The sequence below is a fragment of the Tenebrio molitor genome, chromosome 4, assembly GCF_963966145.1.
Source record: "Tenebrio molitor chromosome 4, icTenMoli1.1, whole genome shotgun sequence".
NCBI lineage: Eukaryota > Metazoa > Arthropoda > Insecta > Coleoptera > Tenebrionidae > Tenebrio > Tenebrio molitor.
Window position 1 is genome coordinate 22,425,991 of NC_091049.1, and position 26,239 is coordinate 22,452,229.

At 34.4% G+C, this 26,239-nt stretch overlaps 1 protein-coding gene across 1 annotated transcript in view; it reads right to left on the reverse strand.

Moving 5' to 3' along the window:
* Positions 1-300: 300 nt before the first annotated feature.
* Positions 301-26,239, reverse strand: part of nau (nautilus) — a 69,733-nt gene continuing 43,794 nt past the window's right edge. Inside the window, exon 4 of the mRNA XM_069043948.1 lies at positions 301-491. Coding sequence (XP_068900049.1) covers positions 391-491 — 101 coding nt within the window. The 3' untranslated portion in view covers positions 301-390. The remainder of the gene's footprint in view (positions 492-26,239) is intronic.

The window sequence follows — 26,239 nt, forward strand, 5'->3', positions numbered from 1 at the left end:
AGCTTTCATCGAGTTATATTTTCATTTATGATAAATAACTGGTACAGCTTGATCGAACCGGGTGTCACCGGTTAAAATCAAAACATTGTAAAACACAAGATTATTTGAACTCAACCTGATCAGATTTCAAAACAAACTAAAATCTCAACCGTTTCTACATCTAAAATTAGACATGTTCCAAAATGTGCACATCTTTATCAGAAAGATTAATTTCGGGGGTTGCGTTAAAGTTTGGTGGCAGTTTCACAAGTTATTATCTAGTTCGTCGCAAACCGGCTGCCATAAATTACAACAAAAATGTCCAGAAAATCACTTTATTTAACTTAAAAATATCATATTGTACTTGCAAGTTGGCAAATAAATTATCACGACATAGCTGCGGGGGCGGCGTCATGTGGGCTCGTTATTCTCCGCCACTTTCTTGTTCGTTATACTCTGCACGATGAGATTAAGACAATCCAAGCTGGAGGCGGTCGAGGCCACGTCGAAACCTGAGGAAAAAAGAACCAGATTAGTGGGGCCATAAATCCACCTCCCTAACAATTATCAATCAAGCCCCGGTATTTTCGCCATCTCTTGCCACCCAAGGAACGCCGTTTCCTAACAAATCATTTCACTTTGTAGAACTTCAAATAACACCTGAACTTTGTGTATTAAGATATTTATTTTTATACACCTCATTATTTTAATAGTTCGCATAAATCATTAGTCGCGACCGCTGTCTCCCCCAGGCGGCAAACTACACCCCGGGTCCGCGGTCCGCGCGCCGGTCTGCGCTTGCCGCTCGCCGGCGCGTCGCCCAGAGCTAGTTTCTAAATGCGGACAGCCGCCATCTAGATGGCTTTGACAGGACAGATCTTGTAATGATACAATTTACAAAGTTGGGTTTATTTATATCTATAAAATATCGTTTTACTGGTTGATATGTATTTTTGGACGCCACTGACTTTAACAACTATTTGAATAACAGACGAAAGACGTGCGCGAGTTTTTATTTTTCACTCCGGTCCTGACATATACTGACTATAATTCGCTTCAGTTTATGAGTTTCCATTTGAAAACGGTTCAATTTATGGACGCGGTGCTGCTGTTGCAATTTTTTTTTTGTCTCGTCTCTCCGGGCTTCAGTATCGGATAAAAATTGGGAAAAGTCGAGGAATTTTTGATTCTTGACAGTGCGATTTTTCTCGGTGCGGCGCGTTTTTATAAATAATCGCCCATTCGTTCTGTTTATTTTTAATGTTGGCGCTGAAAGGCCATTAAAAATTTATTAAATAAATAACTTAATCAAAGAGGTGTGCTTGCTTTTTGGCTCTAATGAGCTACCACGTTAACGCCTTTGCTCTCGAATTAGAATTTATGGCGATTTGCATGTTGGCACTTGTAATTAGAAGCACACAATAAGATTTCAATATTGAAAAAAAATTAAAAAATGCCATCGTAATATTTGTAAAATCATTGGAAGAAAGTTACGAATCGATACAAATTCATGTTTCTGATTGAATTAGTCAAGTGGAAAGATATAATTTGACAATGAAATTTACGACAGTCGATTATGGTAAACAAGTTTTCCTTCAAACTTATCAATGTGAGTGGAGAAGTTTTTCAAACGAGTCTTCTAGGTAAATCGATACAATCTGAATTCTCTTATCACAAAATAAAATGTACATTTTTGCATCGGTACATTGTGTGGAATGCGGAATGATATTTATAAGCAGCCAGTCTGGAGTATGAACAAAGGTTAATTTTGTCTTTAACAATTTTATTATGTGCACCGGCGTCCGCCAACATTTTCAAGAGTTAATTGTAATCAAGTTGTTTGCATCTGTGGTTATTTTTAATTCTCTCGCAATTTGTGTAAGGTGTTATAAATTCATTCCAAAGGATGCGCTCGTGTGGTTATTTACAAAGCTGCAGAAATTTTATTAGAACTTAGTCGTTATAGTCGATTCTAGCGCATTTTGGTTGCAAGATTGTGCATTAAACAACCAAATATCAATGAATTCATTTTTAGGCATCCTTAATGAAAACGGTAATTTTACGTAGATACTCACAAGCGGACGAAAAATAACTCTTTTTCGGACGCTGACAGTGGCGCCATCTGTTGGTCGGTTTAGTAAGTAAGCAACGAAACCGACAAAACGGATAATTGTCCTGTCAGTATAAGTTATGTAAATATGTAATTAATTGTATTGCAAACAGTAAATTTCTAGCTGGTAACAAATACTATAAATAAATTGTTAATATGTATTAATAAATGTATCTACAAATTTTGAAAAGGTAGATACAAAATAAATTTGTAATTTTAATTTTAATGTGCACCTCTGCCAAAAAGTGCTTTTTGTCTTCGCCTGTTTTCAAGCCTCGGCTGCGCCTCGGCCAGAAAACTCAAACTCGGACACTTTTTGGCCTTGATACGCAAATAACGATTTTAGAGTCATGCAATAAAGAAATCTTCATGGAAAAAGTAGAATTTCATTTCCTAAATCGTGATAAAAAGTTGTTTTTGACTAATATGGTTGTTCTAGAATCAAAACTATACATTTTTCTTTAGACCTGCCTTGGAGTATACTTGGTGCATTGTTAGTATCTAGACAACAAGAGAACAAGGATTTTATTGTCAGTTTACCCCAGATTTTGCTTTACCGCACTAGTGAGGTAAAGTTTGTAGTGACGACATTAAAATGAATGACACTATGTATTGATAGAAGATAAAATAATTCTAATGCTATTGAGATGGATATTAGAAGTAAACGTAAGTGTTATTATACGTAAAAATCTAGAAATTGCTCGTATAGTTATCGAAGGTAAAATAACAGGACCTAATTTTTTTTATCTAATAAATTTTTCAATTTTACGAAAACTTTTTGCTTTTGCAATTTTACGAGTTGAATTTGAGTATTTTTATTCTGGTTAGGCCCGAGAGCTTTAGTTCGAGTGTTTAACCTTTGAATAAAAATGTCCAAATACCAAGGAGTTATTTTTGGGAAGATTAATTCCAGAATAAAAACTTTAACATTAATTATTTATTTATAATACAGATATTAAAAACAATTTGAGAATCTGACAGAAGGAGCATGCAATTTTAATCAGTTTTGGCAGGAGTGGTAGGACGTTTTTATCGCGATAAACATTTTTGATTGGATGAAAGCAAGCGCTCTGATTGGCTGAACACGCACGTTTGATGTATGTGGGAATTAATCGATAATACATTTTTTATGTGATCAAGAGTAACCGAGACAATTGTGCTTAAACAGTTTCCTATATTTCTAAAGAAAATTCAGCAAACCTATTTTATTATTATGATTGAAACTGATATTTAGATGTTTTTGACGTTTATAATTGGAGCTATTAGCAAATTAGGTTTCATATGTACCTACCTAATATTGTAACTTTAAAGTAAATTTCCAAACTTTGTGAGTCGATATCTTGCAAATTAGATCTGACAAATTTCATTGTGTGAGGCAACCTGTTACAAGTTCTGAATTTGATGTTATAATAAGATCTGAATCTCTTATTAAAGTAGTCATATCTCTCTGGTTTAAAAAATAAACCCCTCTACTTAGGGGGCAGTGACAACACAGGGACAATACTAGAATGTATGAAAATAATTTTATTATTGCTTGTTATAAATAACAGACCACTAGAAAATTTTATAGATGGTTGGAGTTTAGTCAACGATTCCTTGAAGTTGATGCAGATTATAATTTTTTAATGAGGAATAATATAACGAGCGTTCAAAAAAACATTCCTTATTAAGTATTAAGAAAACTAGGAGAACTCTCGTTGGTTAGTTCTAAAAGGCGCTATTTTCTGCACTATAAATAATTCATACTAGTGCTTGTTCGCCGAATAAATGAAATTTGATATCTAGGATTTGACAATTGATAAAGCTACGCCATACGTTAACGGAAACAAGAGCGAGCACTACGCCACTTTACCACAGCATTTTTTGAAGGTTCGTTATAAAAATGTAAACAGTGTTAACAGTTGTACCATGTAAACAGTTAACAAATATCCCTAATGATAATAAATCCGGCCTGGATGCCGTGTCCCTCTTCTTTAATAATAATACATCTTTACTTTCTCTAATTTACTTTGAACGATGGCGTAAATAATGAATGTAAATCTGTAAGAAAAAGTGAAATAATTTTGGAAACCTTCTGAACCGGAAAATAATTTCGCTTGAGGAAGCACGTATTACATTGAAACAACAGTAAAATTTTACAGCTTCCATCCACATCGCAGCAGTCAGATTTATGGAAGACGTAATATAAATAAACATGATTTTAAGTTTCCTTTTTCATTTTCAATATTTTTACATTTTCCGCGAATAAAACCGAAGAGAATTTGATGTTTGCATTTTTCTCTTGACTGCAGTAAAATTATTATTGGTCGTATTTTGCATTATTAGTGGATATTTGGACGTTTATAAGTCTCTTTACGACACGTTGAAGTTTCGCAATTCGACGTGAAACGCAATACTTCTTACATAACGGAACCAAAGGGGCGGATCCGTAGCAGTATCTGGCCAATTTGTCTATTTCTGTTCTATTTTGACTGAGCCGGCGAAAGCGGCATTTAGACACGATTTAGGCATTAACTCCCTTCACATCTGGATCTTTAAAATAAAGTGATGGTTTTGCCGTGTCTGTCGGGTAAACAGGCAAAAGTCGTGTGATGTATGGGGGCGAAATATTTTATTTATGGGGATGTTTGTCTAAAATTGCAGATTTTTATCGCCGCCCTTATTATCGATTCGCCTTTGTAAACAATGACAAAACCGGCGGTTCGGGAAGTTCTTCGCTGGTGCTCAGCGCCGGCGAGTGTGATTTCCCGGGTACTAAAATAGCTGTTGACAGGTACTTTGTCTGAGTAAGTGGCGGCGTTAACATCACCCTCTTGTCTCGCTCTCGAGAGACCGATCCGATTTTTACAACATCCGCTACCTTAAGTATATTTAGGTATTAAATATTCGATGGTGGGACACCACTCGGTTCGAGATTTATGTGTTTATAAGATGTGGGAGTGGGACTCGTGACAGGGGACGTAATTCAAGTTTTAATGCATCGGACTGTATTTCGGGAACTCGGATTAATCCAGACGTTTCCTGGCTGAAAATTTTTTTCTTAATATTTATATTGAAAAAAGTGGGACACGGTTTTCGAAATTACGACAAACGATAGATTCGAACGGAAACTCGATAAATCCCAGGAATTCGCCCGGAATCACGAACGGTTAAAATTAGAATTGAATAAATGTAGAGGAAAAAAAAACACGCCCCATTCCAGTCCATAATTCACGAATGGTGCCGTTGGAGGATTGGCAACACTATCTAAAAGCTTCTGAAAAAGAATTTATTCAGAGTCTTATCAGGTTGTAAAACAAACGAAAGTTCCTTGTATATTAGGGTGGACCGGAGGATTTTGCAGACCAAAGCACAGTCACAGATACTTTTATTTCCCCTTCCTGCATTTCTGTTACTGTCAAACACAGTCGTAGGTATTAATATTTCTGTTTAACTGATCTTTCTTCTTAAGTTGTCTAACTAGCCCAATCGGTTTCATCAAGTTAGATTCTTCGATTCAGTTAATTGTTGTTGTGTCATAAAATGTTCCTTCTTGTCAGATGTAATGAAGATTTACTTTCCATTGAAACATGCACTGTACGAAAGCTTTTGTACTGTATTTTGCTAACATAATGTACAAATTGAATTTGTGTAAAATATTTATGAAATGATGGAAAATGAGAGCTTCCATGCATCTCATGATAATGTCAAAGACATAATAATTGTTACATTTTCTGTGTTACTGCAGGCTTGAAGTTCTCCATAAAATAAACGGCACATGTTATCTTCGTATACTTAATAAAGTTGTGTTAGGATAAAACTTAATGTGATAGCGTGATGCAGTAATAATATCTGCACTAATAATAATATGTACTATAATTGCCAAAGGGAAAATCTGATGTGACAGTAGCACTGGTGAAAAAAAACAACAAAGCCAAACCAGAAAACGTTGGAAAGAAAGTCATGACAATCAATGTGAATGCGAGTATCTATACAGGGTGTTACTGAAAGTTGTACAGATATTTTAACCACGAGTTACTGGCTTCATGTAGAACTCGGAAAAAATACCTATCTAAAAAATGCTATGTCAAAAAATAAAATGACATTTATTTTTTGAGCTACATTTTTATTTAATTGCTTTTAGTCTTCTACGTTGTCAAACAACCTCGTAGGTAAAATTTCGGCAGATTTTAAAAATACACCCTGTATATCATATTCTTATTCTTATTCTTTCTTATTCTTTCTTTATAAGCCCAACAGTTGTACAAAACAACCCTTTATAGGACACAAATACAAAGAGGAAAAAAAAATACATAACAGCTTAATACATATAACAAAAGAACATGAAACTAACCAAATAATTGATAATTAATAACATTTGAAAGAAAATAAACGAAACTATAGTCTACTAACAAGGTCAATCTATAATCTAAAAATACTACCTACAGAATCAGTCTTTATAATTGAGAATACCAATAACACTATCTCTAAACAACATCGGATTTTTACGGAAAATATCTACCCCATCACATATGCTATTGTATAAACTACACATTAGAATAATTGGACTTCTGGCTAACGCATTTGTTCTAGGAGTGGTGTACGCAAACGTGAGAGGAAATCTCGATTCAATACGAGGAACCAAGAAATCGATTTTGTTGAAAATATCTGATAAGTCAATTTTGTTGCGTATGATTTTGTGTAACACAGTTAAGGCAGTAAGATCTCTTCTGATTCCTAGCGGCAAAACATTGAATTCGGACCAGAGTAACTCGTTACGATAACCAATGGGCGGGTAATATTTATGCTCTTTAAAGAAAAGATACTTGAGGAACTTACGCTGTATGTTTTCAATCGCTGCTATGTAACATTGCTGGATTGGATACCAAATTAGAGACCCATACTCCAGTTTGGATAAAATAAGTGCAGAAAATATCGATTTTAAGCAATCACAGTCTCTAAATAACTGGCAGTTTCGTATGATAAAACCCAGGGTAGACATACACGAGGAGGTCAAATGATGAATGTGGGTGTCGAACCTCAATTCTCTATCAAAATGTACTCCAAGATCCTTAACAGTTTCACAGCGTTCCAAGGAAGTATTACCAATCGAGTAGACAAAGGGTATTTCGGATTTTTTACGACAATAAGTCATAACTTTGCACTTTCTGGGATTCAAATTTAATTTGTTACTGGTACACCAGATGTTAAGCCTGTCCAGGTTTCTTTGTAAGTTGTCAGCATCAGAGAGAGAATTGATGGTCTGAAAAATTTTGGCATCATCAGCATACAACAAAACTTCGCAGTCAAGAACAGATCGTTGATAAATAGAGTAAAAATCAGGGGACCCAGGACCTACCCTTGAGGAACACCAGAGTTTGTAGCGTAAGGATAGGAAGAAACCCCATGATAATGAACATACTGTTGACGGCCAGAAAGATAGGACTCGAAGAATGCAATTAGTTTATTACTGAAGCCGAACATATCCAGTTTTTTGATGATAATATTATGATCGATCTGGTCGAAGGCCTTAGTGAAATCAGTATAAATTGTGTCGACCTGCTGTTGTGTATCCAAGGATTCGGAGACGTATTGCGAGAAGGTTAATAAATTTGACATTGTGGAACGGCGGTCAATAAAGCCATGTTGGCGTGGAGAAAATCTGCTACGGACACTGGAGTAAATATAACTATGCAAGACAATTTCAAATAACTTGGAAAAATTCGACGACAAAGATATAGGTCTATAGTCAGAGATATTGGAGGGTTTTCCAGATTTAAAAACAGGGCACACCTTAGATTTCTTCCATTCTTTTGGGAAGCAACCTGACTCGAGTGAAGCATTAAAGATTATCATCAGAGGTTCAACAAGAACATATCGGCAGTCCCTAACCAAAAAGCCAGGAAGTCCATCCGGACCTGATGTCATTTTATTCGGAATTCTATTTATGGCACTAATAATATCGGTCTCAGAGATCTTGAGTATATTGACTGTGGGAAAACAGCTCGAGGCAGCATCAACGTTGTTATGATTGCAATAGGGATCCGATTGTACAAAAGTAGATCTGAAATATGATGCAAATGCATCCACAATATTCTGCGGATCATCTAACAATGTGTTTTCAGAGTACATTCTGCCAGGAATTCTGGTTCCCCCTTTCTTTAGATTGATGTAAGACCAAAAATCCTTCGGCTTGGATTTAATATTGTTCTGAACATTTAACACAAACTGAGAGTGAGCTTTGGAGATATCTTTTTTGGAGGTAGTTCTTAATAGCTTAAAATTTGCAAGATGGAGTTGCGAGCCTGATTCCTTGTATTTCTTCCACGCCTTATGTTTTTCACGGAGAGTTGCTATGATATGTGCATTAAACCACGGCGGATAATTCTTCCCACTAGGCTTGTAGGTCGGAACATTCCTGTCATATGTATTTTATAAAACGTACACCAATGCGGTTTCCTTGTTTTAAAGCATATTTCCTATAGGTTACTTCGCATTGGCGTGAAATTTAACAATGATTGCCCAAAAATTGCAATTTAATAATTTATTATAATCTTTTAACAACGTTTTCCATTTTCTAGAGTATAACCTCACTTTTAGCATTTGACAAACGTACAGTCTCAGCAAAAACAGGAAATATTTTTTTACATTTTCAGCGGTACAGTCACTGAATTTTTAAAAACTTTGACACTGACAATTCACATCTGTAACGATTTTACTTGATGCTACAGAATCGTTCAATATAACGTGTGTTCTTTAAATTTATCCTTAAAGTTGTTGAAGAGTCGATTGTGAACGTACTATACGGATTACGGATCATCTTTTTAAATCTTACGTTTTTAGGCGAGTGGTGGGTTCACAATCGAGTCTTCAGAGGATAAATTTAAATGAACGCAAGATATCATGCGTTCAAATAAAAACGCTGAGTAGGCGTTGAAAAAAGTAAACCATTTGGAACAGTGTAAAGTTTGAATTTTCCGCCGTTTGACACGAATGACATTTGTTTAAAAAAAGAGTTGGTGTGGAAAACAAAGGACTTGACCTGACCTGATCTGACCCAACCCTACAAAATGCACTAGAATACATTAATTACAGCATAATTTCAGGGCAAAAATTTTACTGCTTGAAGGATATATTTTTCAAATTTTACGTGCGCCAGGTACTACTTTCTCTACGTATAATTTAGTGATTTTTATGTCAACCAATCTCTCGCTGGACAAACTATACCAGTTCTGTACTGCAAAACACTTGTGAGACGCTCTGAAATTGGCAACTTCCGTTTCAACGTAAGTTACGTAGACATAACCTTAAAATCATATGCTTTAAATTGTTCAGTTTTCGGCGAAATTAAAGCAAATAGCTGCTTGAAATGAATGATAATGTAAACGAAAACAGCGACGATGAATTTTATAACGCATCACCCGATCTGCAGAAAAAAGTCCAAATACGGCGGTATTAAATTCGCCACACGATAAATCTCGATTCGGATTTTATTTCAGTAGATTTATTCAAACCGTTGTCGTCCAAAAAATGTACACGTAAGTAGGTACCTACATATTTCATTCGTTTTGGTACAAAAATCGTTTATGAATGCTGAAAAAATAAAGGATAGGAAATAAAATGCACACATCCTTAAACTGGAATTAGGGTTTCATTTTTGCTCAAAATAATGTTTTCTTTCAATTTATCAATATTTTTAAATTATGTGGTGAAATATGGCAAGTTCCTCGCGTAACCGTATTCAAGATGTTATAAAGACTAACACAAAAGTAATAGAAGTTACAACGCAATGTCTGAGATTGTCATAACATTTGGTGGAGAAATCTGCGCGGACAAAATATTCCAGTGGCGTGGCAAAACCAGTCACAGCAGAGAACAGCGATCACAGTAACAATCAGCTGATTTTTAATCTGTTGAACACCCCTATTTTACGAAAGATGGACTCGTCCGACTGTTTTCCGTCTACGCACACCCCCACCAAATGTCATATCTCAGGCCGGCCTTACTTTAGCAAGTAAATACTAAATCTTTAACTTCTTTTTTGATAGGAGAAAGAATTTCATACGACATGCTGTATTTACCTTGTTACTTTTATTTCATTCTCAATTTAATATACTAAACACTAACAATAATACCGTGAGAGTAAAAAAAAAACGCCATCAAGAATAGCTATGAAAAAGAAAGTGCCGTATCTTTGATTAAGAAATTCACCATGAATTTGTGGAATCCTGAATTGGGTTATTTAAATAAACAATTATATGTAGGTATTATTGCATTTTTTTCCCTGCAACTTACACTGCACAAGCACATTATGGACTGTGTCATAGCTATCCTTGATAGCATTTTTTTGCTCTTACGGTATAATACTGAAGTAATCGTTATAATTAAGGAAAGAGAGATTAAGAGAAGGATGCAGTAATGGAATATCTTGGTAAGAACCTACTGAGTGTAACGTATCGGGTGTTCATTTAAATTTCCCGTCAAAGTTGGCGTTGAAGAGTCGATTGTGAACGTACCACGGATTGAAAATTTTGATCAGCTGTTTAAATTTCTTACCCTACTTACCCTACTTTCGTTGTTTGTGTTTTTTATCTGCAGACTAATGAGTGGTGCGTTCACAATCCACTCTTCAACGCCATCTCTGATGGGAAATTTAAATGAACACTTGATATAACATAATTTTTGTAATACAATGAAATAAGAAAAAAATAAGTCGGCTATGGATCAAAATTCGTCTGTCTTTTCTTAAATTCAATTTTGTTGCATGTTTCAGAGGGCAGCCGACCACTCTTATGGCGACGTTTATCAAGTTGAGAGGAAAACTGTTAAATTATTTAGGGAAAGCAGAAGCGTTAAAAGAAAAATAAGTAGGGCAAGACCAAATTAAAGAACAACTAAGGTAGTAGATGATGCGAGAGAAACTTATGGAAACAACACGTTCCAATCGTTCCACATCCATTCGAAGGTTCAGTATCATTAGATAAATAAAGAAATAAGATAAGACATACTCTTTTTTGTTCATAACCTACTTAGACTTTTATAATACAATTTCATGTTACAACTTTTGTAGGTTCTCACAAGATTACCATCTCCCTACAGCGTAACTTTCTTAGTAGTTTTCTAACAAATTCAGTATTTTAACATTCTGTTATATTAAAAGAACACATTCGGTGTGTGAGCGCCAACAATTCTCGTTTTGGTCTTAATTAATTAATTTTTTTTTCTTGCTAACCTCATTTTATTATAAAATTGCGTAAAAAAGTAAACTGCCTTAACTGTCACTGTTTGATGTGTATTAGTCTTTCTTGTAATTTAGTTACAAGCTTGAATTTGACTACTTTAAAGTTAGTCACAAAAATATATAATATACAGGGTGTATTAAAAATGGGGCATAATATTTACGTCACATGATTCACATGATGTTGAAATACAAGAAAAAACTCTAGTAGTGATTTATTGTTAACCCTCTGCTCATAGAGTTAATTAAACCTGGATTGCTTCGATTGTAATGGAGAAATCATTTAAATATCATCAACAACATACAGGGTGTCTTAAAATTATCGTATTCCGAGTTCGGAGCTTAGTAGGGGACATCCTGTTGACCAAGTAAAAATGTTTAAAAAAAATTGCTGTCACTTTGAAAAAATATCAAAGTTGCCAATATTTGTTCAAAAGTACCTGATTAATATTCTAGCTATGTTGTACTTCTATTTTGAACAAAAATTGGAAAAATAAAACTTTAATTTTTTCGAGATATATCTGTTTTTTCAAGAAATGTCTTTTCATTTATATTTTAATATTTTACATAATCATCCTCACTTTTCCAGATTCCGCAATATTATCGGAAATTTTTGTATTATAAAACAAAAATGTTTATGTGATTATGTTATTAATATAAGCTCTTACTATTTCAAAATGAATGTCAACAATTTATATTTTTTATTTGAAGAAAACATGATGAAAATTTGAACCTTCAGACCCATGTATCTTTGTAAAGACCCCCCCTATATTTTTTATTTTATTTTTTCAAGATTCCTGAGCTTTTTCCCTACAAGACCCCCCACTTGGAATACATTAATTTTGCGATACCCTGTATAACTGAACAAGTAAAACAAATATGCCAGTACTAATTTTACTATTTTGAGTATTGCTTTATTTGTAAATTCATTTAAAAAATGCAAAGTCTTTGCTTGAGTAAAGCCAGAAAGTAACAAGAATTGTCAATAATGTCATTTTTGATAATAATAATAATAATTTAAAAACTATTTGTCTAAGACCAAATTCAAATTAGAATTTGTTGCTTGGTATTCAACGTAGATTTGCGTGACATAAATATTATGCGCCATTCTTAATACACCCTGTATAATATACATAAGAATACATCAAATCCAAAATGTCACGGTTCTAACCAATAATGATTTATGGATTTTCTATAGATAGCGTAGGAAGAATGATAATTATACTGATACCAGATACCAAAAAACACTTTGACGCTTGATCGTTGAAGCAAATTTAGCTTTAGATCAACTAATGGATCCAGATGAACTTGGAATATCTCTTCCGGTGACTGCGACTCGAGTTCAAGTCTATTTGTGATTGATTGGTAAAACAACAAAAGTATCTTCGTTTTACTCATTTTCCAATAAAGGAGTTCGAGGCACAAACAAAAGAATTCTCTTCTAAAAGTGTCAAAGCGCTTCAGAATCCTCATGGTCTTAGTCGCTCAGTCTTTTACAATGACAATTAAAATTGTTTAGATTTTCCTACGCGTAATTGGTGAACTTTTCTCGTAATAAAAATAAAACTTTGCGTTTAAATTGAAATTTTAAATGGGACTCAATTCTTATCGTCGATTTTTAAAAATCATACCACAACACATTTGTCGACGTCTGCTACATTCACTAAGCATCAACAGTCCTAGCAAATGATTCGGTAATTATCGAGATATGATTCAGCCGCGGCTGCTTCATGCAAAATGAATCATTTTTCCTCGCGTGGATTTTAATCTACACCGATATATTCCTAAAATGATTTTTAAATTTTGCTCCCAGTTTTACAGTTTCATTGGGTCTAATTTGAATATTAATGGGAAAAATTCGTTGACAAACTCGCATCAGTTTACGATTTCTGAGCACAACCCTCGTTTCATAAAACTGGTCACGTCGGCTAATTTCAGAAATTCGCTTTGTACACCACAAAGGAATTAAAAAAGAATTTAAAAAAAATATAACGCAGCCTCCGAAAAGTTTGCTTTGTTGGAGAAAGGGAATTTCAATCGGATTTGTTAAAGTGTAACCCGTGTTTGACTGTTTTTTCGTTTCATGCGCACTCCGGTATTGAAATTACGTTGATCGATTATTTTAGGGGTGGCGCGATAAATAAACCATATTTTATGGACGGGGTTTTTCCCGGCGTGATAAATTTTCAATTCGTCGCTTTTCACCAGTGGAAATTCATCGGCGAAGATCCTGACCCTTTCCTAATTTGAGCCGACTTATCGACGTGAGAGGCGAAGTTTTACCGGAGGACGAGGTGACTAAAATAATTTTTACTGCCTCGTTTCCTCACTGTTGCCGTCTTAATTTCGGCGTAAATTCAACATCGGAGATTATCTCTGGTATTTAACAACACTCGTAAACTCCTAATGGAAGTCCATTTATTTCTTGACATCTTTACTAGGCGCTCGCGACGTGAGGATTTCAAATTTGCCGTTGACAATTTTGTCGGAGGTTTATTGTTATGTCGGGCACACAAAAATTGACTGACATATCTCCACAAAATTTATCAGCACAAATGAAAATTACGAGAACAGGATCAAAAGTGACTTCTTACGTTTCATCCAAGTCTTCTGTTTTATTATAAAAATCAGTTACACCACAACAAAGAAATTCTGTCAGTTAGTACAATTCATTTTTATGATATCGAGTATAGACAAATTGTTATTACAAAGTAGGAACAAAATGTCATCCAAAAAGCATTCGCCTTTTTTAGCATTCTGAAAATAATTTGACTTGATAAAAATACAATCTGGTTTACAAAACGCAATTTCTCCTATGATGGATGATAAAAATTTCGAAAGAGTGAAAATAACTCGCTATTAATTCAATTGACATTTTGGCAAGCGCTATCCTATTCACAAAGGGTATACGACAAATCACACATAATGTTCGTTTCAAAAAATATTGTACGAACTTCGATGCAAGAAGACGTTTTCGGCATATTCGTTCAAATGAAGCACTCGCTCTTTTGTCGCTCGTGCCTCAAATAATGCGCTCATGCGCGAAAAATGTCTTCTCGCAATCATTTCGTAAATAACTATTACCTACAACATTCTTTTGAAAAACAATCACTGTAAAATAGTAGAAATTAAAAAAAAAACAAAGACTACCTTATGTTTTGAAGACTAAGGAGTAGAAGAGTATAGGAGGAGACTAGAAAAAGCTAGATTTGAAGAGCAAGAAGTAGAGAAGATAGCGGTAGAACTGAAAGAAGTAATTGAAAAAGCAATGACAAAAAAGGAGATAATAGTTAAGGGAGCAAAAGGGACAGGAAGGAAAAATGAGTGGTGGGACAAAAAATGTAAATAATTAAAGAAGGAAGCAGTAAAGGCGTTGAGAGAATGGAAGAGGAGCCAAAATTAACAGAGATAGTTTTCTAGAAGCGAAGAGAAGATACAAAGAGAGATGTAGAGAGAAGTAGAAGCAGAGGAAGGAGAAGGTTGAGAAAGAGGTAAAGGAAATAATAACAGAGAAGGAAGTATGGAAATACTAATAGAGAAAGAGAGAGAAATAACAGCGCAAGAAAGGGAAGAGTACTTCATGAAACTTCTGGAAGGGAGAAAGAAAAAAGGAAATGCAGAAACAGAAATTAAGAAGAAGCAGAAAGCGCCAGAAGAACTGCCATTACTTATGGCAAAACCATTATCCTTCACCCTAAGATGAGGTAAATTGACTTTCTTGAACACATCTTTATCCTTGAATCTATCAGAACAACATGAATACTTCACTAGTTTATTAATTTAATTTTTGAACTCACTACCTTCAAAATGACATTTCGCGACCGCTTAGTAGTGGGAGTTCGTGCACTACTATGTGGTGGCAGGCCATTTTGAAGCACTAGTGCGCGAAATCGACGTTTGTGCACTAGTGCAAATGCTTTTTGGATGATTTTGAAGCACTAGTGAGGAACGTCGATTTCGCGCACTTCATTTGGTAAATAACTATTACCTATAATATTCTTTTGAAAAAGAATAATTGAAAAGTAGTAGAAATTAAAAAAAAAAAAACAAAGACTACTTTATGGTTTGAGGACCAAGGAGTGGAAGAGTACAGGAGGAGACTAGAAATAGACAGATTTGAAGAGCCAGAAGTAGAGAAGATAGCGGCACAACTGAAAGAAGTAATTGAAAAAGCAACGACAAAACAGGAGATAATAGTCAAGGGAGTAAAAGGGAAAGGAAGGAAAAATGAGTGGTGGGACATAGAATGTAAATATGTAATTAAAGAAGGAAGCAGTAAAGGCATTGAGAGAATGGAAGAGGACCAAAATTAACAGAAATAGTTTTCTAGAAGGGAAGAGAAGATAGAAGGAGAGATGTAGAGAGAAGTGGAAGCAGAGGAAGGAGAAGGTTGAGAAAGAGGTAAAGGAAATAATAACAGAGAAGGAAGTATGGAAATACATAAACCGAGAGAGAAAGAGAGAGAAATAACGGCGCAAGAAAGGGAAGAGTACTTCATGAAACTTCTGGAAGGGAGAAAGAAAAAAGGAAATGCAGAAACAGAAATTAAGAAGAAGCAGAAAGCGCCAGAAGAAACAGAAATCACCTATGTATGTAGATGTAGAAAAACAAAATTGAATGGGGCTCTTCATCAACAGTTAGAGTATCTTCTTAACTTATGTTTTAATACACAAGAAATTTACTAAAGAAAAAGATGAAGCAAATCGAAGAATTTTTATGGCAGACATTCGAAGTGATGATTTAGCAACAGCATGTTTGCAAAGCATCCTAAATTAGAGTTAATTTATATAAATTTTTGTGCGTGAGTGTTATTGTTCCTACTAATATTATATGAAAATTTCAAAATGCTTTATAATCAAATTTAATATAATTGTGTAGAAATAGCTATTTATGCACCAAGGGCGTTACAACGATGATTACGCCCGGAGAACGATGAATCCAGCTCGAGGGCTTTAGCCCGAGAGATGGATATCGTTCGATGGGCGTAATCATTCAGTGACGCCGTGGTGCATACAAGATTTTATTTTTCACTATACGTGTTCTTAAAAAAAAAATGGCATCTTTGCAATTATGAATTGATGAGGGCGTTATGAATTCATTACGCCCGCTTATTATTCCCCGGTTGTTATGGACATGTTTACGTAGGAGTGCAATGCAATTATAATAAAGTGAAAAATAAATAATATTATTATAAATGTGTCATTTAATACAAGTATTACCAGAGAAACAAACTTAAGACTAGGTTATTTCATGTCATTTTTGTCTTCTTGGGTGAAGTAGCTTTCAATTCCTTACTCATCTATATAACGTGATTAATTATTATTAAAGGCTGTTGACTTATAATCGCTTCGTATCATTAAGCTGATTCAAAACCAATCCATATGACACAGCTAGTCGAACAATCTTTAAAATAAAATGTCTTACAACTCAAAGCGACTACTGGAATACATACTTACAGTAACAGCTAATTTGTAATCCAGGACAACTCCAGCAAAACAGAAACTGAGAGGTTTTATAGAATTTTCCATAAAAATTATAAGGGTCCTTTTATTTTTCGTATTCCAAAGGTACCAAGGACATGTACCAAGAGCATCAAAAATTTGATCCGACTACAATAAGGGCACTACTTTGAGTGTAGAGAGACTAAATATTTAAATACCTGTTCAATTAATTGTTGACCCGCTTTGCAAAATATAGCCAAATTATAAATGCCACAAGCCAAAAGCCCAAATGTACAGTGGCGAGCACGGAATTTCGCACACATTGGACAGTTATTATCTTAATTTTATTAAAATCAGATACTGGCGGCATTTTCGTAACAGTTTAGGTGAAACGTCAGTCATGATCACATATGTCATGATTGATTATAATGACAATAAAGCTTAGACTAGATAGTATTTTTAAATGACATAGAAATTGGTGTGCGAAATTCCGTGCTCCCAACTGTACGGATGATGAAAATATTACTCATGGTGGAAAAATTCTAAAAAAGAAAACTAACAAAAATTCGAGATTATCGAGTATGTACTTCAATTACGTTTAAAATATAGAAAAATAAGCCAACGTCGAGAAGTCCCCCAATTACCACCAAAAAAGGCATCGCTGATCTAACTACTTCATGAAGATTTACAACGAATCTGTGAAACATGATTTTATTCCTGGATTACAAAATAGTTATTTATTTAACGAGTTCGTGTGTAATTTGGGCTTTTTTTTGACATGAGTGGGCCAGTTTAAAACTCGAGTGAAACGAGAGTTTTAAAGGTCCACGAGTGCCAAAAAAGCGCAAATTACACAAGAACGAGTTGAATACAACGTTTTTTTGTTCGACGAGTCCCCCTAAAGGCTCCAAATGGCTGAAAATCTTTAAAATTAGCTTGACGTTTCGTTTTGACAAGTTGTCAAATTTATCAAAATCCGTTCACACAGGAGAAAATTCGCAAATTCTGACAGTGTCGAACAAAAAAATGTATTTAGTACCTTTTTATGTCACAATGCTGTTGAGTGAACAAGCATAATTTTTTGTTGATTTCATTTTGATATGAAGCATCGTCAGTAACATTTCCGTCGTTTGTATTTGGAACATTTGAAATTTGCAGAATATGTTCACCGAGAAGAAAAATCTGTGTTTGTAATTGAAGTATGTGGTATAATAATATAAATGGTATTCTAAAAGCTGAATAAACTACATATGGTATTGACGCCAAATAAATGAAGCGTGGTATGTTTGACCAGTTACCAACAATATTGTCAAAAATTGCAACACACAAATACAGTTCACTTCCAGCTTCCCACATAGGCAAATTGATAATAAAAAAAATCAGAGCCAACAACGGGAGATAAATAATCCTGTTATTCCTTATTGATCTATCTGTGATAATTCGCTTTGCTTCGACACCAGCACTACTAATTGACCAAGACAAACTTTGAAGCTGGTGATCTAAATTTTTGAGGGTTGTTTCCATCATAGTAAAAAAAATCATTACGTATATCAGCTTCGCATCGAAAAAAATAAATATTTAATTTTGTGTTTTCACACTATGAGCATGCTTACGTAAAGAGTGAGCATCATCGTGCTGAAGTACGTTGTAATCAATTTTTGACTAAAATTGATGACCAGGTACCATATTTGCAGAAGATAGACAACAGAGTGGAGAAGTATGCAGCACAAGTTGAATATTTTTACAATTTTGTGATAACCGAATTTATAACAGAAGTTGTACCAAAAAGTGAAACACTGATCCACATCCGCTGAAACAATAAAATCAGTCACGGAAGTGACTTAAACAGAACGCTTACCTCTGTACGGAGTGACTTTATAGTTATTATGTCTGTTCATGTCGAATGACAATGACGAAATTGTAACTACCTCTATGGAATTTTTTTGTAAATATGTAATGGTATCAAATCGATACTGATAATTACATTCATAAAAATTTAAGCGTTTGAGCTTTGAACTGCCATTACTTATGGCAAAACCATTATCCTTCACCCTAAGAGCAGGTAAATTGACTTTCTTGAACACATCTTTATCCTTGAATCTATCAGAACAACATGAATACTTCACTAGTTTATTAATTTAATTTTTGAACTCACTACCTTCAAAATGACATTTCGCGACCGCTTAGTAGTGGGAGTTCGCGCACTACTATGTGGTGGCAGGCCATTTTGAAGCACTAGTGCGCGAAATCGACGTTTGCGCACTAGTGCGAATGCTTTTTGGATGATTTTGAAGCACTAGTGCGGAACGTCGATTTCGCGCACTTCATTTGGTAAATAACTATTACTTACCTACAATATTCTTTCGAAAAAGAATAATTGAAAAGTAGTAGAAATTAAAAAAAAAAACAAAGACTACTTTATGGTTTGAAGACCAAGGAGTGGAAGAGTATAGGAGGAGACTAGAAAAAGCTAGATTTGAAGAGCCAGAAGTAGAGAACTGAAAGAAGTATGTAATTGAAAATGCAACGACAAAACAGGAGATAATAGTCAAGGGAGTAAAAGGGAAAGGAAGGAAAAATGAGTGGTGGTACATAGAATGTAAATATGTAATTAAAGAAGGAAGCAGTAAAGGCGTTGAGAGAATGGAAGAGGACCAAAATTAACAGAAATAGTTTTCTAGAAGCGAAGAGAAGATAGAAAGAGAGATGTAGAGAGAAGAAGAAGCAGAGGAAGGAGAAGGTGGAGAAAGAGGTAAAGGAAATAATAACAGAGAAGGAAGTATGGAAATACATAAACCGAGAGAGAAAGAAAAAGGAATTAGTGAGTGAGGAAATAACAACGCAAGAAAGTGAAGAGTACTTGATGAAACTTCTGGAAGGGTGAAAGAAAAAAGGAAATGCAGAAACAGAAATTAAGAAGAAGCAGAGAGCGTCAAAAGAAACAGAAATCACAGTAGACGAGGTAGAGAGACAAATAAGGAAGGTGAAAAACAGAAAGGCACCGGTGAGGGACGGAGTGCAGAATGAAGCATGGATGGATGGGACTGAAGGAATAGTAGAGATACTGGTCGAAGTAATGAACGGAGTATGGAGAGAAGAGGGATTCCCGGTAGACTGGAGAGAGTGTGTGATTTGCCCTATTCACAAAGAGGGTGAGAGAAGGTAGAAACCTACCGCGGAATAACTCTGCTAAACACAATTGTATGCGTCAATTTTGAGCGACAGGATGAAGACAGAGATTGAAGAAAATGGGAGTGATACCGGGCAGTCAAGCAGGATTCAGAAAGGGAAGGGGTACCATGGACAATGTATATATATATCCTGGATCATTTAACAAAGAATCAATTCAAGAAGAAAGTATGAGACACAGAAAGAGGAATAAGCGGGAAGATTCAGGACTCGTAGTTAGCGAGAAAGTTTGGAGCCTGGCGTTTGCCGATGACTTGATAATAGTGGCCAAGAGTGAAAGAGAAATGAAAGAAATGATGAAGAGTCTGGGAAATTAAATGTTGAGGAGATGAAAATGATGGTGTTCGATAAGAGAAAGAGGAAGAGTGAAGAGAATGAGTGGGACTGGAAAGTAAACGAGTTCAAATACTTGGGTTACACATTCAATGAAAGAGCCACCGATAAGAGATAGTCAGGAAAGCAAATAAGGTAGTGGGATGTGTTTCGGGAATAGGAGAGAAAAAATGGGGAGGTGATTTCAGGAGGAGAATGATGATGTTTGAGGGCATGACAGAGAGTATACTCGTTATTGATGTACGGGGCAGAGATCTGGGGATGGAAGGAACAAGAGACGTAGAAAAAGTGCAAGAAAATTATTTGAAAGGGGTGCTAGGAGTGGACAGAGAAACGTCAGGTTACATAGTGAGGGAAGAGTGTGAGAGGAATAGGCTAAAAGTGAAAGCGGGAAAGAGAGCGTCAAAGTTTGGAAGGGAAGAGAAATGCTAGAGAGAAAAGAAAAAAACACGGAGAAGAATGAGAGAGAAGGAGAAAAATATTACCAGAGAAACGGGTATGCCAGTAAAGAAGTGGAAAGATTGAGAGCAAAACGAAAATGGATCAATGTAGAGCTGAATGAAAGGGACAAAGATACAGACAAGCAAGAAAGAAGGGAAAGAATAAAAAAATCGAGATACAACAGGAAGTATGAGAGGTGTATGACAAAAGAAATTTGTAGTATCTGGGGAGAGAGAGAGTGCAAAAGGGAGAAGAATGAGCGAGATTTAGATGTGGGAACGAGAATAGAGAAAACAGGTATGGGATGGAAAGATAGGAAAGGAGGTGCAGAATGTGCTATTAAGAGAGAGAGACAATTGAGCACATGTGGAATGGATGTAGCGAAATGAGAGAGAGGGAGAGAAAGGAACGGGGAGAAATACAAAATGAAGACGGAAGGGAGGAGATAAGATGGATGAACGAGATATGGAAGAGGGAAAGAATAAAAAAAAGGGATGAGGGATAGAAATAAAAATATTATTTTTTGGAATTGTTATTTTTATGTTTGTTACAATTGTAATCAGGAATGCAAAAGCCCGTAGGGCAAATAAACCATATTATACAGGCTGTTTGATAAAAAACGCCTCAACCCATAACTTTTTTATTTATAATCCGATTTCAATGAACAAAAAAACCGCAGATATGGTTTTTCATGCGCTACGAAGCAGCCATAAAATAATTTTTTTTGGCGTTATTTTCAGTAGCTTACGATAGTCAACTTTTTTTTTTTTAATGGACACATGTAGTTTTTTAGGCTCAGTCTGATAAAGTTTTTTTTTCTGAATCTAACGATGTATTAAAAGTTATCGTTTGGTTCATAGCTGACTGAAAAAAAAATAAAACAATTTTCAATTGTGGTTCAGTTTATTATGAAATTTTCAAGTGTGCCGTGAAAAACAATTGGAATACAAATAGCAATAAATGTCAAGTGTGAGTTTGAAAATTTTCAGGTGCAATCTTGAAGAGTTTTATTATTATTTTCTTGGAAAACATTAATAATAATTTAAAAAAAAAATTTTTTAATTATTATTATTTTTTCTATTAACTTTTTGTTTTTGACTAATTACGATTTTTATTATACTCGAACATAAAATAATAGTCAAATGACTGCTATCCTGCATGACTGACAATGTTACATATTTTATACTTAAATAAAAAAAAAATTAAAAAAGCAGATGAAAACTTCTAAGCTGACGTTTAGATGACATTTATCGTGCTTTGTATTCCGATTGTTTTTCACGGCACTCTTAAAAATTTTATAATAAGCTGAACCACAAAAAAATGTTTTTTTTTTTTCAGTTAGCTATGAACCAAATGATAACTTTCGATACATCATTAGATCCAGAAAAAAAAACCTTAACAGACCAAGCCTAAAAAACCACATGTGTCCATTTAAAAAAAAAAGTTGACTATCGTTAGCTATTGAAGATAACGCCAAAAAAAACATTTTATGGCTGTTTTGTAGCGCTTGAAAAACCATATCTTTGATTTTTTTGTTCATTGAAATCGGGTAATAAATAACAAAGTTATGGGTTGAGGCGTTTTTCATCAAACAGCCTGTATACTGGGTGCCCCAAAATTCGCGGAACAACTTAGCAGTACGTTGTTAAGTATCAGGTAAAAATGTTTAAAACAATCCATTTTCTTTTTTGTAGAAGATATGGACTTATTCGTCACACTAAATGTGGCAACATTTAATAACATTCTATGTATCCCAATAGACTGCAAATATTTCATTTTTGTTGTATCCATGGAAATGAGAGGGAAAAATCAAATCTATGTTGCCGTACGTTATTTGAGGTAAATCGAACATAAAATAATTACTACTTGGAAATGTTGGAAATAATGAAGAAAATAATTGCAAACCTGATCACAATTGTTCACAATTATTATGCCACTGGCTAGTTAAAGACAAATAGTCAAAATCTTTTTTAATATTTAAAATAAATGAGATCAAAGGTGTACCTTTTGAACCGCCATATTTTCAAATCTAAGAGGTATAGAATTTTTTTATTATTTTTCTCATTGTTTTCTATCATGAATTGACAAAGCCTAATTGAGTTGTTCCGCGAATTTTAGGGCACCCAGTATAGTTGGAAGATAAAATAAATGTTAAATCACGATAATTAGTGCGATTCTGTTTCAAAATTTAGTAATATTGTTTTGCATAGATGCAACCAATCAACAGCTTCATATCATAGCAACTACAACATTGTTATACAGGTTGTCCTAAAAGTACCGCCTTTCCTTGAAGGTACGTCAGTTAGGGATGTGGTAGAGTACTGGAAAAATATTTTTAAAAAATCCTGACCCTCCAATTAGGAAATATAGTCAATTTTAAAATATAAAAAGGCAACGCTGTAACCTGAGAATTACCTCTACCTAGAAATACGTAATAGCATTGTATTATTGAGTACCTAGGCAACCATTTAGATGAGCTTGAGAAGTAACACAACAATCAAACACTTCAACAAAAATTATTTTATTTTGCCCATTTGCGTCTAAACACACGTTGGCTTTTTTAACGATGTTGCTGTGAACGCGCTCAAGCATTTCAGGAGTCACCGTAGAAGTACTGTAGCAGACACAATATTCGGACACCCAATAAACCTAAGCAAAGTACCCACAATTATGTTAACAGTAAGCAGTAACCACAGCCATAAATCACCAAACTGTGAGGGTTCGCTTGAAAGTTTGCGGCACGGACCGTACTTGAAAAAATCCTAATTAGGGAAAAGCCAGCGGATGTAGTTTCTATTCAACACAACGCAGATGGCCCACAGTAATTTTTTCAATTTTGTGGGGTTATTTGATCAATACCTTTTCTTAAAAATTGTAATGTTTCATGCCCAAATTTTGGAAAATTAAATATCATTGAAGATGCAATGATAGGGAGGAAGGCGTAAAATTGTGTGACCATATTTTCTTGCAATTTCATCAGTCGTAAAACGTTTTTTTAAAGAAACTGTACTGCCCCTGGAATTTCATAATACGGTCCATCGTAAGAAATTCTTAAGTGTGTTTGCAATCTCCCATTGATTTACCACCAACCGACCCTTTCTATTGTGGGTCTAATTATGGGCACTTGGTTTGGGTTTATTGGGTGTCCGAATATTGTGTCTGCTACAGTAGATATTGAATTTTTTGAACTATTTTTCAGTACTTCATAACACTTCTAGATGACGCACCTTCAAGGAAAAGCGGTAATTTTGGGACATCCTGTATAGCAATATCGGTAAATTTTAAAACAGAATCGCACCAAATGAATCTCTTATTAAAAAGTTTACATCATGTTCAAAAGGTTATTCAGAAAACAATTCCATTTAGAAATATCGAACATAGTGCATGGTGTCAAAGTTTTCGAAAATACACACCTAGTATACGATTACTCGATTAGTGTTAATTTTAACGTAACGTGCACTTTGCATTACAGAATACAGTAGTTTAAACTGTTGCGGATGAATCTATCAATAAACAATAGAAAAAAATATAAAAGTATATCTTAAGTATGTAAAATACAGGGTGTCCCAAAAATGGCGTACTAACGGTGCACTACGGTGTAGAAGAGATTACCATAAACGCCAGAAAAATGTTAAAAAAATTCTATTGGACTTATTTTCTGATTTGGCGGTCTTTGAATGTGGCACTTAACAGGTCAATTATTTTGAAATATATGTATGAAATTTTCATGACAGCTACGTCTAATCGTACATATTATCACAAAATACAAGATTACTCACTACCAATATCTAATCCTGCATAATAGAGAATTTAGAAGTTTTGGAAATCGAAAAAATTATTTTAAATCCTCTACAGTAACATTGCAAGGTAATGATGTATGAATTTATCTTTGTTTACATTTTATTATCGTTAATAATAATAATAAAAATAATTGATTTTTTTGTCGGAAACATTTTTTCCATTTTTTTTTCATGTATATTTAAGCATCCTCGATAAGGTAGTAAGTAGTTTGTACGCCATTTTTGGGACACCCTGTATGTATGTATGTATGTATGTATGTATGTATGTATGTATGTATGTATGCATGTATGTAGATGCAGAATGACAAAATTTAATGGAGGTCTTCACCAATAGTTAGAGTGTCTCTTTTTTTACAAAGGTTTACAAAGCATCCTAAATTAGAGTTGATTTATCTAAATGTTTGTATGTGTGAGAGTTATTGCAATTACTATTCATATTACATCAAATTTTGAAGATCCTTTAGATTTAATTTAATATATTTGTGAAGAATGTAACAGTAGGTACATTAAACGTGTCATTTAATAATTCTCATATAGTACCAGAAAAATAAACTTAGGTCTGGGTTATTTCATTCAATTTTTTTCTTCTTTAATTAATTGTTATTAACGGCTGCTGAATTATAAGCGATCCTTATTACTAAGCTGAGTCAAAACCAATCCATATGACACAGCCAGTCGAATAATCTTTAAAATAAAATGTCTTAATATTCGAAGTGACTAGTGGAATACATTCTTACAGTAACAGCTAATTTGTAATCCAGTACAACTCCAGCAAAACAGAAACTGAGAGGTTTTATAGAATTTTCCATGAAAGTTATAAGTGTACTTTTATTTTTCGCATTCCAAATGTACCAAGGACATGTACCAAGAGCATCAAAAATTTGATCCGACTACAATAAGGGCACTACTTTGAGTGTCGAGAGACGAAATATTTAAATACCTGTTCAATTAATTGTTGCCCCGCTTTGCAAAATATAGCCAAAGTATAAATGCCACAAGCCAAAAACAAAAATGTACGGATGATGAAAATATTATTCATGGTAGAAAAATTCTAAAAAAGAAAACTAACACAAGTTGGAGATTATCGAGTACCTACTTCAATAATTACATTTAAAATATAGAAAAATAAGGCAACGTCGAGGAGAGCACCAAGTACCACCAAAAAAGGCATCGCTGATTTAACTACTTCATGAAGATTTGCAACGAATCTGTGAAACATGATTGTATTTCGTGATTAGAAAAACTGTATTTAGTACCTTTTTATGTCGCAATGCTGTTGACTGAACAAGCACAATCTCTTGTTGATTTTATTTTGATATGAAACATCGTTAGTAACATTCGCGTTGTTTGTATTTGGAAAAATATCTGAAATTTGCAGAATATGTTCACCGAGAAGAAAAATCTGTGTTTGTATTTGAAGTACGTAGTACAAGAACATAAATGGTATTCTAAAGGATGAATAAATTAGATATGGTACTGTCGCCAGATAAATGAACCGTAGTATCTTTGACCAGTTACCAAGAATATTATCAAAAATTGCAGCGCACAAAAACAATTCACTTTCACTTCCCCACGTAGGCAAAATGATAATAAAAATAAACAGGGCCAATAACCAAAGTACATAAATAAGCCTGTTATTCCTTGTTGATCTATCTGTGATAATCCGCTTTGCTTTGACACCAGCACTACCAATTGACCAAGACAAACTTTGAAGTTGGTGATCCAAATT